At 48.7% G+C, this 14,993-nt stretch overlaps 2 protein-coding genes across 2 annotated transcripts in view; one reads left to right on the top strand and one right to left on the bottom strand.

Annotated features, from left to right (window-relative positions):
• The window catches only part of actn3b (actinin alpha 3b), a 20,401-nt gene extending 14,084 nt beyond the window's left edge, over positions 1–6,317 (top strand). The window contains exons 11-21 of the mRNA XM_035149408.2: positions 136–283; positions 811–961; positions 1,814–1,922; positions 2,103–2,243; positions 2,494–2,676; positions 2,891–3,025; positions 3,567–3,746; positions 3,836–3,982; positions 4,164–4,229; positions 4,344–4,502; positions 4,594–6,317. Coding sequence (XP_035005299.1) covers positions 136–283; positions 811–961; positions 1,814–1,922; positions 2,103–2,243; positions 2,494–2,676; positions 2,891–3,025; positions 3,567–3,746; positions 3,836–3,982; positions 4,164–4,229; positions 4,344–4,502; positions 4,594–4,752 — 1,578 coding nt within the window. The 3' untranslated portion in view covers positions 4,753–6,317. The remainder of the gene's footprint in view (positions 1–135; positions 284–810; positions 962–1,813; positions 1,923–2,102; positions 2,244–2,493; positions 2,677–2,890; positions 3,026–3,566; positions 3,747–3,835; positions 3,983–4,163; positions 4,230–4,343; positions 4,503–4,593) is intronic.
• Positions 5,129–14,993, bottom strand: prkd4 (protein kinase D4). Its single transcript, XM_035149410.2, has 19 exons — positions 14,891–14,993; positions 14,064–14,200; positions 12,773–12,911; positions 12,368–12,499; positions 11,959–12,113; positions 11,692–11,878; positions 11,407–11,490; positions 10,805–10,952; positions 10,448–10,571; positions 10,103–10,180; positions 9,273–9,489; positions 9,091–9,110; positions 8,928–9,000; positions 8,460–8,566; positions 8,228–8,389; positions 7,648–7,746; positions 7,301–7,568; positions 6,943–7,028; positions 5,129–6,772 (listed from the first exon to the last, which is right to left on the bottom strand). The coding sequence occupies exons 2-19, from the start codon at positions 14,187–14,189 to the stop codon at positions 6,608–6,610; spliced, it is 2,370 nt and encodes a 789-aa protein (XP_035005301.1). The 5' UTR covers positions 14,190–14,200; positions 14,891–14,993; the 3' UTR covers positions 5,129–6,607.

Here is a 14,993-nt window from a genome sequence, read left to right as displayed (position 1 = left end):
GTGAGGCAGCAGCACGCCATCAATCTGGGTTCATAGGCTCTCAGCATTGATATTAGAAAAAGCTCCATGAATATATAAACTCTTCGTCCCTTCCACACGTCACAGTAATGACTAAACCTCCTCCTCCTCCTCCAGGACATTGCCAACGCCTGGAAGGGTCTGGAGCAGGTGGAGAAGGGCTACGAGGAGTGGCTGCTGACGGAGATCCGTCGCCTGGAGAGACTCGACCACCTGGCTGAGAAGTTCAAGCAGAAGTGTGCGATGCACGAGTCCTGGACCGGAGGTAAGAACTGAAGAAGCAGGAGCGATGTCAGGGAGTCAGCTCTGAGGTCAGAGGGACGGGATCAAATCTTCCTGGTTTCACACAGAAGAAGTTGGAGCTTCTATTTTCTATTATTGATAATAATAATAAGTTAAAGTGTGTGGTCCCACTGGATATTACCCATGATCCTCTGCTCCCTGACCCTGAAGAGCTGCAGCTGTAACAAATCCACCAAACTCTGTTTCTTCATGTTTTAACAGTTTCCTGCTGAATATTGGAGATAAACTCTGGTTTTTAATAACTTCAGAGTGTTTTTAACTGATCTCAGTTCAGCTTCACTCTTCAGCTGCAGCTGGTTGTGACAGTTGAAGCTGACTCTCAGTCAGTTCTTCTCACAGGAGATGGAACCCACTCAGCAGAGTCACAGAGAACAGACGCTCAGGGAGAGAAGGAGGAAACTTCCTCATGTTCACACTCACACATCAGACTCATCCTCAGTGTTGCTTTAACAACTGTGAGTCTTGACGTTTCCCCCCCGTGTGCTTCAGGTAAGGAGGACCTGTTGTCCCAGAAGGATTACGAGTCAGCGTCTCTGATGGAGATCAGAGCCCTCATGAGGAAGCACGAGGCCTTCGAGAGCGACCTCGCCGCTCACCAGGACAGAGTGGAGCAGATCGCCGCCATCGCCCAGGAGCTGAAGTAAGACCCACGACAAGGAGGAAGTGGAGATGAAGGGTTTCTAACGTGAAGATCACAGAGAAATAAAGATGGAGAGCAGGAGAAACAGGAGGAATAAGAGGAGAAACTGTGCTGTCTCGGAAACTGAAGGAGGTAGAGAGATGGTCGAGGTAGAAGAATACGAGAAGAACAAAAGGTGCAACAGACGAGTGAGAAGCATATTAATGAGAGAGATGAAGAGAGGAATCATGAAAGAGCAGAAACCTCTTGATCTCCACGTTTCCTTCCTCCACCGCTGCTCTTTGATGATATATACAGTAAATTAATATGAATATGTATAAATGTCAAACCTCATTTATCAGGGCTTCAAAAGCTAAACGCTCTCCGGTGACCTCTGCGTCGCAGGTGAGGATAAAAACGACCTGAAGTATGGGACGGTAGTTTCTCACTGAAGTTATGATAAAGTGACAGAAGTTAGTTTTGGAACTGGCAGTAAACTTGTTGCTTTGAGTTTATTACAGTTACAGTGACGCAGTAACTGTAATAGATTACATTTTAAATTACAGTCTTACACTGATATTTTACACGAGATCCTACGTTTCATTTAGACATTTTACTTTTTACCATTATACATTAAAGACTGTTTATAAAGATGGACGACACGTCCCCACTTCCATCAGATGGACAGATGTTCTGATATGGGCGCTGCCATCTCGCACTGGTAATGTCATTACTACAAAATGAGAGAAACCATTGTGTGTGTTGTGACCTTAGTCTGGTCCATGTCCCATCCACTACCATGGAGAAGGTGGGGTTTACGACCTGTTGTCCATCTTTATATGAAATAGATGAAGATGTATTTGACTCCCTCAGTGAGCTGGATTACCACGATGCTGCCACAGTCAACACCCGCTGCCAGGGCATCTGTGACCAGTGGGACAACCTGGGGACCCTGACCCAGAAGAGGAGGGACGCACTGGAGGTAGACATTCATATTCATATTCATATTGTTATAGATATACTCAGTGTTTATCACCTTTTAGCCAAAACTTAATGAGTTTCTAGTTGTTTTAGCAAAACTAATTGAGATGTCAGTTGTCTGTTGAACACAAGCTACAGTCTGAACACACGTGTGTTGTTGTGTGTGTCTGTGTGTGTGTAGCGTGTGGAGAAGCTGTGGGAGACTATTGACCAGCTGTACCTGGAGTTTGCCAAGAGGGCGGCGCCCTTTAACAACTGGATGGACGGAGCCATGGAGGACCTGCAGGACATGTTCATCGTCCACAGCATCGAGGAGATCCAGGTACACACAGCACCATGAACACACACACACAGTTTTTAACACCAACCATAACAGAACCATAAGGAAACATCAGCATGCTTTATACATGTAGAGATAAATCCTGAGTTATTATGTGAAAAGAATGTTAAAGTAATAAAATGTCCAGAATCTCCTTTGTCTGGATCCGAGTCAAAGTTTCACAGGTTCTCTCTTGGTCCTGAGTAAAATCCAACAGAATCAAACTTCCTCTGTCTGACTCCACCCCCCACAGAGTCTGATCACCGCTCACGACCAGTTCAAGGCCACCCTGCCCGAGGCCGACAAGGAGCGCATGGCCACCATGGGCATCCACAACGAGATCCTGAAGATCGCCCAGACCTACGGCATCAAGCTGTCCGGAATCAACCCCTACACCAACCTCACCCCCCCGGACATCAGCACTAAGTGGGACACCGTGAGTCGAATCCAACGCACCCAGTCAAGGGAACAGGAAATGACACATTAATAGAGATTATTTAGAATTTTCCCAACGTTCTGCATTGCACTTTGATGGCAACAGGTCAGAAAGAGCACGACACAGTGTCGAGGTTAGACGTGAGCTAGAGGAGACACGTGATGCTTCTCCAGTTTCCTTCCTCTGGTGTGATAAACCTCTAACTGGTCTGCAGGTGAAGCACCTCGTGCCCCTCAGAGACCAAATGCTCCAGGAGGAGGTGGCCAGACAACAGGCCAACGAGAGACTGAGGCGCCAGTTCGCTGCCCAGGCCAACATCATCGGACCCTGGATTCAAACCAACATGGAGGTACGGCAGAGAAGGGACCTTCAGTCTGATTGGACGATATCACCGTGAAGGAACCTTGACATGAGACTTTGCTGCATGTAGAACACGGAGTAGATCATTACAGTAAAACTCTTCATGACAAAGAAATGTAATCGATCCTTTACAGTTTAACCATGAACTTTATTATCAATAAATAAAACTCCACAATATATAGAAACAACAGAAATAAACAACCAAATAGATACAACTTAAATTAAGAAAACAGATTTTTCTTTTCTGCATCGTTTATTCAGGAAAATAAGTTTTCATCTCATTTCAATTGAGCACGGAAACCAAACATTACACAGCATATTAAAAATAGTATAGTATATAAAATATATGTAATTCAATAATTCAAAGTTAATGATTTCATGTTATTATTTAACTGGTTCCTGAGTAATCTGGACGTCATTAATTATTGGATGTGTGAACAACACACCACATATACCTGCTGATACTAAAGATATAAAAATAGGACTTGGCTTCAGTGGAATCTTCTCACGGTGTTTCTTGCTTCCTGCAGGAGATCAGCCACGTGTCCGTGGACATCGCCAGCTCCCTGGAGGAACAGATGAACAGCCTGAAACAGTACGAGCAGAACATCATCAACTACAAATCCAACATCGACAAGCTGGAGGGCGACCACCAGCTCAGCCAGGAGTCCCTCATCTTCGACAACAAGCACACCAACTACACCATGGAGGTGCGGCACGCGGAGGCACTTTCACTTTGCATCTTCCTCCTGCTCTGTTTCATTTCTTCATTCATCCATTTTCCCCTCCACCACTGCAGCACATCCGCGTGGGCTGGGAGCAGCTGCTCACCACCATCGCCAGAACCATCAACGAGGTGGAGAACCAGATCCTGACCCGCGACGCCAAGGGCATCAGCCAGGAGCAGCTCAACGAGTTCAGAGCCTCCTTCAACCACTTCGACAGGGTGAGGCGTTCGCTGCCCGCGGGACGAACGAACCACACACAGAGAGCTCAGACAGCTCGTATAGAAAGACCTTTTTCATTAGACTGTTTATTTAAAACTCAGAAATCAAGACAATAACAGCAGAGATCTTGTGAAACATCAGGACTCATGATGAATCCACACATTTGTTTTTCCTTTGCAGAAGAGAAACGGAATGATGGACCCAGACGACTTCCGCGCCTGCCTCATCTCCATGGGCTACGATCTGGTGAGTCCGAATATTCTGATATCAATTTAAACTTCACGTGTTTAACTTGAATACGATGAGTGAAGACAAGTCGTTAAAGGAAAACTCAATAAAGGATCCTCTCCCCCCCGACAGGGTGAGGTGGAGTTTGCTCGCATCATGACCCTGGTGGACCCCAACAACACGGGCGTGGTGACCTTCCAGGCCTTCATCGACTTCATGACCCGCGAGACCGCTGAGACCGACACCGCAGAACAGGTCATGGCCTCCTTCAAGATTCTGGCCTCAGACAAGGTGAGAGGATCCTGTCTTACACTGAGGTGATTGATAACTAGATCCACAGCTTCAGTTGAACCACATCGACTCCCTCTCCTCTCCTCTGCAGAACTACATCACCATGGAGGAGCTGCGCAGGGAGCTGCCGCTCGAGCAGGCCGAGTACTGCATCAGCCGCATGACCAAGTACATCGCAGTCGACAGCCCGACCGGCGCCCTGGACTACATCTCCTTCTCCAGTGCCCTCTACGGAGAGAGCGACTTGTAAAAACACAGCCGCTTTCTCTTCACCTCCTCTCATCCCTTCTTCCCAGCTTCCCCCTATTTCTCCTGTTCGGAGAGAGCGATTTTAAACCCTTCCACTGTCCTCCTACATTTGTTCTTATCATCTTTTCCTCTTTAAATCTTAACCTCTACTCCCCCTGTCTACACTGCCTGAGAGGGTGAGAGTAGAAGACTCTGCTCAAATCTGGACGGCCCCTCTTCTTTCCAAACCTTTAGAACACCCACGGGTGCCAGGCTGAACTTATGTAGGAGCGTACATAAACAGACTTGTAGATGTCGAACAGAAGGTGGTGACGAGGGGAAAGATAACGAATCGTGTGTTGAGCAAAGCCTCCTGCTCTCCGCCCTCTCGCTCTCAGATGACATATTTTTGTAGAAGGGTAATTAAAGAAGAAAATGTGATGAAAAAGCTGGTTGGTCAGTTGGCTTGTTGGTTGTGTATTTGTGCAGATGCATGCTATGTTGAAGTTTAGAAATGCTGCGAGTCTCAGACTCTTAAATCGTGTAAAACCCATCGTCAGCAGCCTGTTAGCGTCGCGGTCAGCAGAGGAAAGTCAGGGGTTCGAGTCCGGGCCACACCGAGGGCGTGAGCAGCGCGTGGCGGCCGCGTCTCGTGCGTTCACACAGGCAGCGTGTCTGCTAGCTGCAAGTCAGGGTACTGGTATAATTACTGTGTTTTCTGGAATAAAAGTACTGCGTTAACTAAACGCAGCTTCTGGTCCTGCAACTACAATACTTATCTTGTTATTGTCAACAGAAACGCTGGAGTGCTTTTACTCTGAAACAGGAAGTGCTGCAGATGTTTGTGACGTATTTGATTCTCTTCGTGTGTTCGAACCGAGCTCGGTGAACTCCGGCTCCAGAAGAGCAGCACGGCTCAGTTTAGTCCCAACCTGAGAACCAAAGCTCAACTCTCTGCGGCGCCCACGCGACGCTCACGCAGCCCGTGTGGCCCGAGCGTAACCACCAAACACTCTCAAGTGAAACATTAAAAGTACCACTGTGAAACATGAACGTTAGCAACTATCATCTTTATCCCGGGGATCTTAGAACCTTTAGGAAGCGCAGGAACAAACGGAGGATGAATGAGAGAATCTAGACTCTGAAGGGCTGAGTGATAAACGGAGAGAGAGCAACTCGAAGCAAAGCACTGTGGGTAAATGAAGATAAAAGTGAGAGGGCCGTGGCTCAGAGGGAAGACGGAAAGACAAACGTTATGGCCACAGAGAGACGTCCCACGCCTCTCCGGAGGAGGAGGGGCTTAGAGAGGGGGCGTCGAGCAGTGAGACAGACGACAGGGCGTCAGGGAAGTTGCGGACTGATAAAGAAGAATCGATCCTGTACGTGGGACCGTGGCAGACCTCTGTCAGCGAGGGGCTCGTGGGGTTAATGACAGGTCGGCCATGATTAAAGCAGTGCGAGTTCTCCTCATTCTTCTCCGTCCTTCATCCTCAACTCACTGTTCATCACTGACGCCACCAAAACCCACTTTCACACAGTGCCACGCAAAACACCACAACTTGGAATAAAACAAATGATTAAACACTAGTTTCTCGTGTCGTTATTTTCATTAAAACTTAAGGGTGATTGGTTTCTCTTGATTCTTCCATTTTCCCTTAAAGCAAAACAGCAGCTTGACAAACGACGTGGATCAAGGAGACTCACAGTTAATCACCATGTGTGGCTGCAGGGGGCGCTGTTGCTCACTAACAGCTACACGGTGTTTCTTAAACTCTAAAGTTGACCACAGTAAAACAAGTGTAACGACGTCATGTGGTTCACTGCTGACTAACGAATCAGGATCTAAAGACTGAATGTCTGACCTTGAACCCCCGACCTCACATGTCAGGGTCGTCGTCAGGCTCCCAGCAGAGGTGGGAGGGGAAGTCCAGGCCTCTCTCCTGGGCCAAGCGTGTCCAGCGCTCCTCGTCCCCTCGGTGCGTCAGGTACCTGCAGCCCATCCTCTGCTCGAACGCCCGGAGGTCGCACCACAGCTGGAAGTCCTGCAGGAGAGAGAGAGGAGGAGGAGCTGATCTCAGATGTGTGATATGATCCAATCAGATACATGAGGGAACTTTAATCCACCAGTATCGTCCTGAAATCAACACATGGAACATTTATACTGAACAACATACTGAATAATGAGTAATTGAAGTTATTTAAGGGGAGTGACCTGCAGCCAGGGGTGTCCCAGAGCTCTGCCCACGCTGAACCTCTGTCTGAGCGACACCCGCAGCAGGTTGTTGATGAGACTCACAGCTGGACAGGGACAGGGACAGAGACACATTCATTCAACTGCTCCAGTGGAGACACATCGTGGAAATGTGCTGGAAGAGATGCAACTGGTTTTTACACGACCCCCGTTTCAAGCATCGTGATGCATTCAAGGACATCCGGTGACTCTAATCAGCAGGTGTCAGGAAGCCTTGAAGTCATCAAACATGAACCATGTAGGATTCATATTTCATATGTCAGAATGTCCTTGAATGCACCAACAGTTGTTTGAAATATAACAATAATAAAGTCGTTACCCTCCAGTGAGATGGAGGCCCACGGTTGCCGTGGATACATGAAGGTGGCGTTGGTGATCTGCTGTTTGATGTCCTCGTCCTCGTTGAAGGGGAACGTCCCGCTCAGGCTCACGTACATGATCACGCCCACTGACCACATGTCCAGCGAGCGGTTGTAGCCGCTGCTGCTGATGACCTCGGGCGCCAGGTAGGCCGGCGTCCCCACCACCGTGCGGCGGAAGGACTTCTCGCTGATGATGCGGGCGAAGCCGAAGTCGCACAGCTTCACCTGCGGACCCACAGTGGATTCAGGGAGACGCACACACAACTGCAGCTGCTGTGAGGAGTGAATGAATGATAAGTCCCACCTGAGGGAGGGGCTCGGCCGAGGCCAGGAGAACGTTCTCCGGTTTGAGGTCACAGTGAGCGATGTGTTTGAAGTGCAGGTAACGCAGCGCCTCGAGGATCTGCCGGAGGAAACACTCATTCACTCATGTAAGCAGGAGGAGCAGATCCACCAACATTGTACTTTTCAGATTGATTCTAATTCTCTGGATGATTTCAAACAGGTAAACAAGCATCATTTATTTCAACCTCGTTGAATTAGAATCATTGAGATCAGAGAAATGAGACAAAGGGACTTGGGGGCCGGGGCAGTTGCTTGGCTCACCCCCCCTGTTGCAGCGCCCCTGCTAACAGACAGTAGCAGCATCCAGAGCATTTCTCCTGTAGCCTCAGTAGCTCTCACACCTCCAAGGCACAACAGCTTCCTGTGCACCACATCGCACACACTCAGATATCAGCTTCCTCAACACATCTCATCAACATCTATTCTAATCTGTGAACGTGTCAGGAAACGTCTCTCACAATGTGAAGTGATGAAAACATTCTCCTTTGTCTGGTTCCTTCACACGAGCAGAAGAGGATACCAACGACTCCTCGACTCACCTGCATCACCAGGAAGCGCGTGTTGCGTTCAGGGAGTCGTCCTTTCTCATTGGACAGAATCATCTCCAGCATGTCTCCGTGGAGCTTCTCCATGACGACAAAGACGTACTGGACGGTCTCGAACATCCCCTCCAACAGAACCACACCGTTGTGTGACAGATTCTGGTGAAACACACACATCTTACTTATGTTCAATGAGAAGCACAAACACACAGAGAAGACGTATCCAGACCTGCAGGATGGAAACTTCATTCCTCAGATGAGTCTCTTGTTTGGTGGGAAAACGAGTCTTGTCGATGACCTTGATGGCGACTGCTCGCCCCGACTTCCTGTGAGTACCTGCAGAGCGAGAGGCGACTCGATTATAAAGCTCTACTTTCACGACACTTACTAGAGATTACTATTAATACAGTTGGTCAGAAATGTTCGGGCTACAGATGTTTCTGTGACAATTTCACAGGTTCCACGTTATTTTCCAGGGGAGTTAACTAGAAAGAAGTTAGTATAAATTATAGGGAACATTTAGTCATTAAATGGTATAATTAAAGAGTCTTTTGGTCAGTGTAGAGGAGGTTATCTGAATATCTGGAACACGTGATGGACAACGAGAGGTTTTTCTTGTTGCCTGGACTCAGGACCTGTTGTTTTCAGCTCATCCCGGGTGTGGTCGTTGTTTAACAAGGTGGTGAAATCCTCTCACCTCTGTACACGACTCCAAACTGCCCCGACCCCAGCACCTCGTCTGTAAAGATCTGATACACGGAGCTGACGTCCTGAAACACACGTGAACAGACGCTGACATGTGAAGGAACGTGACGTCAGGAGCTCACGTTATTAGAAAGCAGCAGGAAACGGATTCTCACCGCGCTGTGTGAACGTTGATCTGGAAACAGAACCAGAGAGAAGGAACATGTTCATGACTTGTTTAAAATAAACACTGTTTACAGCTATTTTTATTTATTTTATTTTACATTAAATTCTATACAAGTTAAATATTAAATCTCATTATCAACAACAATCCAGAGGAATGGTTCAGTGTGCTCACCGTGCTCCTCCTCGCCGCTCCCTCCCCCGCTGCTCTCCACGGGCATCAGGCCCTGGTGGATGGCGCTCTCCCACGCCGGCCCCTCCTCTCCGGCCACCACGCAGTACACCAGCGAGGCCGTCACCACCTCAAAGGAGTGGGCGCCGTCTCCTGGTGACAGAGGCGTGGTGAGCTGGGCGGAGCCTCGGACCTGCAGCACCTCAGACAGAGGGATCTCCTGCAGGAGGAAGAGGAGGAGGTGTCATACATAGATGTAAACTTTAATCACCGCCCTCCAGTTGTTTGGCTCCGCCCACCAGTGCAGTTTCAGTCTCCACACATTAGTCATGTAAATATTAATTTAAAGAAACTCTTGAGGCCGAGTCGGACACTTCTGGTGTTTCATGTGTGTCTGACTCGGTCCCTCGGTGTAAACCTGTAATTCAGTGGGATGTCTCCCTGTGAGGACGAGCTCTTACTTTGTATCTCCCTGTGAGGACGAGCTCTTACTTTGTATCTCCCTGTGAGGACGAGCTCTTACTTTGTATCTCCCTGTGAGGACGAGCTCTTACTTTGTATCTCCCTGTGAGGACGAGCTCTTACTTTGTATCTCCCTGTGAGGACGAGCTCTTACTTTGTATCTCCCTGTGAGGACGAGCTCTTACTTTGTATCTCCCTGTGAGGACGAGCTCTTACTTTGTATCTCCCTGTGAGGACGAGCTCTTACTTTGTATCTCCCTGTGAGGACGAGCTCTTACTTTGTATCTGCCTGTGAGGACGAGCTCTTACTTTGTATCTCCCTGTGTTGACGAGCTCTTACTTTGTATCTGCCTGTGAGGACGAGCTCTTACTTTGTAGTACTTGGTGCTGCTCTCGCTCGGGTACAGGGTGATGCTCTTCCAGTCCAGGATCCAGTAATGACGTTTCCTCTGGGAAGAAGAAACATCATTCATCACATGTGAGACGGGAATGACTTTAAACGAGTCTGTGGTTAGTTAACTTCACTTCTGAGGCTTGTTCCACCGACTGGAAGGAAAGTGACAAACTAACTGTTCATGTCAGAAATGTTTGAACAGGAAACAGGTGACGACAGAACCTGAAGAACAAGGTTCCACTGGTAACAGAGGAATTGTACCTAAAGAGATTCTTAAATAATCATCATTATAATATTACACAATAAAAGCTGTGTTTCTTACCATTGTGTCTGTGCTGGTGTGATGCAGCAGCCACCCCTCCCTCAGGACCCCCCCGGCTCTCCTCTTACTGTGGTGCACCGACTGGACGAGTCTCATCAGAGGGATGTTGCTGCTGAAGCACGGACTGATGGAGACACACAGGAAGTGAGTCAAAGCCTTACATCCTCAAAGCCTCTAGGGGGCAGTGTGTCCAAACAGCCCACTTGTGTTGGCCATGTGGATGTGTGCAGTGATGAATGGCAACAAACAGGAAGTGTGTGTGTGTCACTCGACAACAGCTGCGACCTCATGACATCATCACCAGTGTCACCTTTCAGATGGGATGACATCATCAGAATAAATTAGCAGTGCTCTGACCTCATTGGTTCTCGCCCTTGCTCCACTTCCTTGGTGTCGGCGGGGGAGTCGCCGTCAGAGGACATGTCGTCATCAGAGGCGTGTGGCGTGGTGATGACCTCATCATCCTCTGGGTCCGGTGGACCGCTGTCACCAGCTGCTGTGGATTCTGGGAAAAAAGAAATCCCATCACGAGGCCTGTGACTAATCATCATCTGGAGATTGTGTTTAATTAGTGGTCGTGGTCGTTGGGTCCAGAATATAAAATATAAACAAAAGCGATTTGTATTTTTACTTCATACGCAATTGAATAATCTAAATTGCTGTATATTAACTTTAAAACGTTAAATAATGGGGTTTTATTGAGTGACGGGCTCGTACAACAGGAAGAAGATGGAAAACCTCATCAGATAATATAATCTGGTAGAATGTGACCTGCTCAGGCTTTGATCACATCTTCCAACCTCATCTCCATCTCCTCCTGGACAGATGTGACGTATGTGGGAGTTGAAAAAGGCTGAATCAGCTCCGACTCATCGCGGCGTGCTGAGACCATCAGAGCCAGGGTCCAGAATGCTGACTGAGAGAAACCCAAACCCCCCCCCCGTGAATCGGCTGCTCACCTTCCCCGTTGGCGCGGCTCCTCTCGCCCGGACAGGCCCTGGGCACCAGAGGCTCGCAGCGGCGGTGGCAGTTGAACCTGCAGTCTGAGAGAACGGGCAGAGGGGATGGGTTCAAACAACTGCTGGTGGAAGGAAACCAAACAAAGACAGAAAACGATAGAGAGACACAGACTGGGATTCAGAAACAGTCTCAGGGGCCCTGATCATCAGCAGAGCAGAGGGAGCTTCAGATCGAGTTTCTTAAAGGAATCGGACTGGTGGTGTTTTCTCTCATGGTGGCCTCACCCGAGCACTGCAGCCCCTGTCTGAAGAGCCCTCTGAGCAGCCGGTGGCAGTGCTGGCACACGGTGGGTTTGGTGTAGCTGTGGATGTGGAAGGTGTGAGGCACCTGAACCCTGCCTCCGCCCACTCCCAGCCACACCGGGGGCTCTGCCCAGGACGGAGGCCTGGAGGAGGGCCTGGTGGTGCTGATCTGGAGGGGGGGGGGGAGAATCAGACACTCCACCAGTTGACTGCAGAATCAGACAAATAGAAACGTCTCCGTCCTCTTACCTCCTCCAGGCTGCCTCCGGCCTGATTGGAGAGGGAGTGTGCCCGGGGTCGTCGGGGGGGGAACAGAGAGAGGCTGGTGCTGACCCGACGTCGTGCTCGGCTGCAGTTGTTGGGCAACAGGAAAGCGCAGCGTTTATGGAAGTCCAATCCACACCCTGAGGAAAGGTGGAGAAGCTGCTGGTGAAAGCCTGTGACAGGAAGTGAATATGATGGACGTATGGCCCGCGGAGGGACAGGACGTGAATATGATGGACGTATGGCCCGCGGAGGGACAGGACGTGAATATGATGGACGTATGGCCCGCGGAGGGACAGGACGTGAATATGATGGACGTATGGCCCGCGGAGGGACAGGACGTGAATATGAGGAGAGGACGTGAATGTGAGGGACAGGACGTGAGCAGCTTTACCGTCACATTTCAACCCCTGACGGACGAGGCCCCACAGCATCTCCCCACAGTGATGACAGAAGGTGGGGGTCCGGTACGACTGCACCACCAGGGAGTGTGGACGGATCCTCATCTCAGTCACAGAGGCTGACCCTGGGTCAGATCACAAAGACACAACTCATGAACAGTAGATCTGAATATGAAGACTGGCTTAAAGGAACATTGACAAATATCAGCAGATATGAGACAATGATAAAGTTCTTTATTCGACAGCAGCGTTTGAGTCCAACCCGAAATCTGATGACTTCCTTCTGGGATTTCATTCATCCACGAAGTTTCAGTAGTTTCAAGACGAACAGAAAAACAACAATGAAAACATAAAGATGTCAGATGTTACACCCCCCCCCCAGTCTGTTGACCTCTGACCTGCGATGACGACCTCGATCAGGTCTCCGTCCTGCAGCTCGTCCTGATTGGTCAGACGCTGCAGCAGCTGCTCCGAGTCAGGCTGATGTCTGAACAGCAGAATCTTCTCCCCGACGCCGACCACGCTGCAGTCTGGAGCCTGACACAACAACACACACACACACAGACACAGAGAGAGAGACACACACACATACAGAGAGACACACACACAGACACAGAGAGACACACACAGACACAGAGAGAGAGACACAACACACACACAAACACAGAAACAGAGAGACACACAGAGAGAGAGAGAGACACAACACACACAGAGAGAGAGAGAGAGACACACACACACACACAGAGAGACACACACAGACACAGAGAGACACACACGTAACTTTGATCAACCATGAACGAGCTCTGCACGTCTGCACAGCAGTTACACAAAGTTGTGAAGTTGTAGGTTTGAATCCTGGCAGGACAATGAAGGGAAAGTACACGAGGAAGAACAAGAGATTCATTATGTGACGACCAAAGGTGGAAATACACCTCGATCGTTCTCTCCATCGTGGTGGTTGTGTAGGTTTAAAGAAACATCACCAGTCAGGGCTCCAGATGTTTTTAATAGAACTTTGACATCAGGCTTCAGTTCGTTGGAACTGTGTGTGACAGAGCTGCTCTCATGCTGTGAGGTTAGTGTACAGTGAACACACACAGACACACACACAGAGAAACCACATTCCTCACAGAGCTGACCTGCTGCCTGGAAACTCAACAGCAGATCTAAGCTGCGTGTGTGAGTCTGAAGCAGAGGACGACAGGAGGCTGTGGTCGGAAACTTTTGTTCTCACTGTCGACCACGCGGTGACGGAGGCAGCTTGACGACCAGCCTCCACTGAGAGAAACACCCCATCTCCAGCTCTAACCACCACGGCACTTTACTTAGAACCAGTATCTCTCCTGTTTAATACCCCAGTCATATTATTGAGTAATATCATAGACACATTATAGATTTAACATTAGACACAGTAGATATGATCCTCTGTGTAAAACACCGACTGCTCCGAGGAGGTTTTAATCTTTTGAACCATCATGACCAACGATGCTGCTGCAGCAGAGACTGGAGCAGTCGTAGGTTCAGTGACAAACCAAAGGACCAACAAACAGCGGTTTCAAACACTGAATTTGGCAAATTAACTCAACTTCATGTGAAATGTTAAAAGATCTAATGACAGACGACGGCTCTGCATCACACGGTCACGGTGCTCCAGTTGAGAACTGAGTCCTCTGTGATCAGTGACTGTACCTTCCGCTCGATGACCTCTGCAGCCAGCCTCTTCGCATGGCGGTAGCTCAGGTTCCCAGCCGGGACTCGAACCACCTCCCTGAACAGGCCGAGCTGGAACTGGACCAGAGCCGTCGCTGCGGACATGGAGACGCAGCCTGCAGAGGACATGTTTCACACACATCAACGGAAGGGCTCATATTTGAGAGTTTTAAAGTTTGATAAAAAAAAAAGGCCGAAGCTGCTGGAGCTCAATGTGTCAGTGAACCGGTGTCTGGCCCCTGATTACTTCTTTAGAAGATGCAGGTAAACCTTTACTGAGCTGGTGTGAGTTCCAGGTTTCAAGTCCGTTTGTTACTGCAGCAGCTGAAGAAATGAAACACTTATATCTGCTAGATTCAGATTCACTCATCAGTCCTCTAAATACACCTGAATTCTATCATCAAAACATATGAATTATTCTCTGGGAAATCTTCCCATCTCCTTTAAGGTGATAAATAGTGATAAATTCCTTCATCAGCCGCTTTGTCTTTATTCGCAGCCAGAATTTTATTTATTTCTTCATTCTTGACCGATCGCTCCAACTAGTCCTGTTACTAACTGGGTTTCTACAGGGTTCAACCATTTAACACGTTCTGAGAGCACAATGAATAAGATGCAGTCTGTCCCACAGCAGAGGACATAACCTCCTCGGGTCAGCTTCTTAGGAAGAGTATTAAAAGTGTGTTACATCCTTTGTCTCTTGTTGTAAATGTCAAACCACAACAGGACACACAATATATTCAGGATATCACTAAACCTCAGTTAGTAAAACAACATTTCTTTACACTTGATGTGAGAGACCTTACTTTCTAATCCCAGTTCATTCAAGCTCCGATCTGTAACGTCAGCGGCAGAGTTTTATCTCAGCGACGGATCAGTGGCTGTGTGTCGTCGAGTCTGCACCAGGAG

This window comes from Hippoglossus stenolepis, chromosome 23 (assembly GCF_022539355.2).
Source record: "Hippoglossus stenolepis isolate QCI-W04-F060 chromosome 23, HSTE1.2, whole genome shotgun sequence".
In the NCBI taxonomy this organism is placed as follows: domain Eukaryota; kingdom Metazoa; phylum Chordata; class Actinopteri; order Pleuronectiformes; family Pleuronectidae; genus Hippoglossus; species Hippoglossus stenolepis.
The sequence above is the reverse complement of the archived record's forward strand: the minus strand, read 5'-3'. Positions and strand labels throughout refer to the sequence as shown.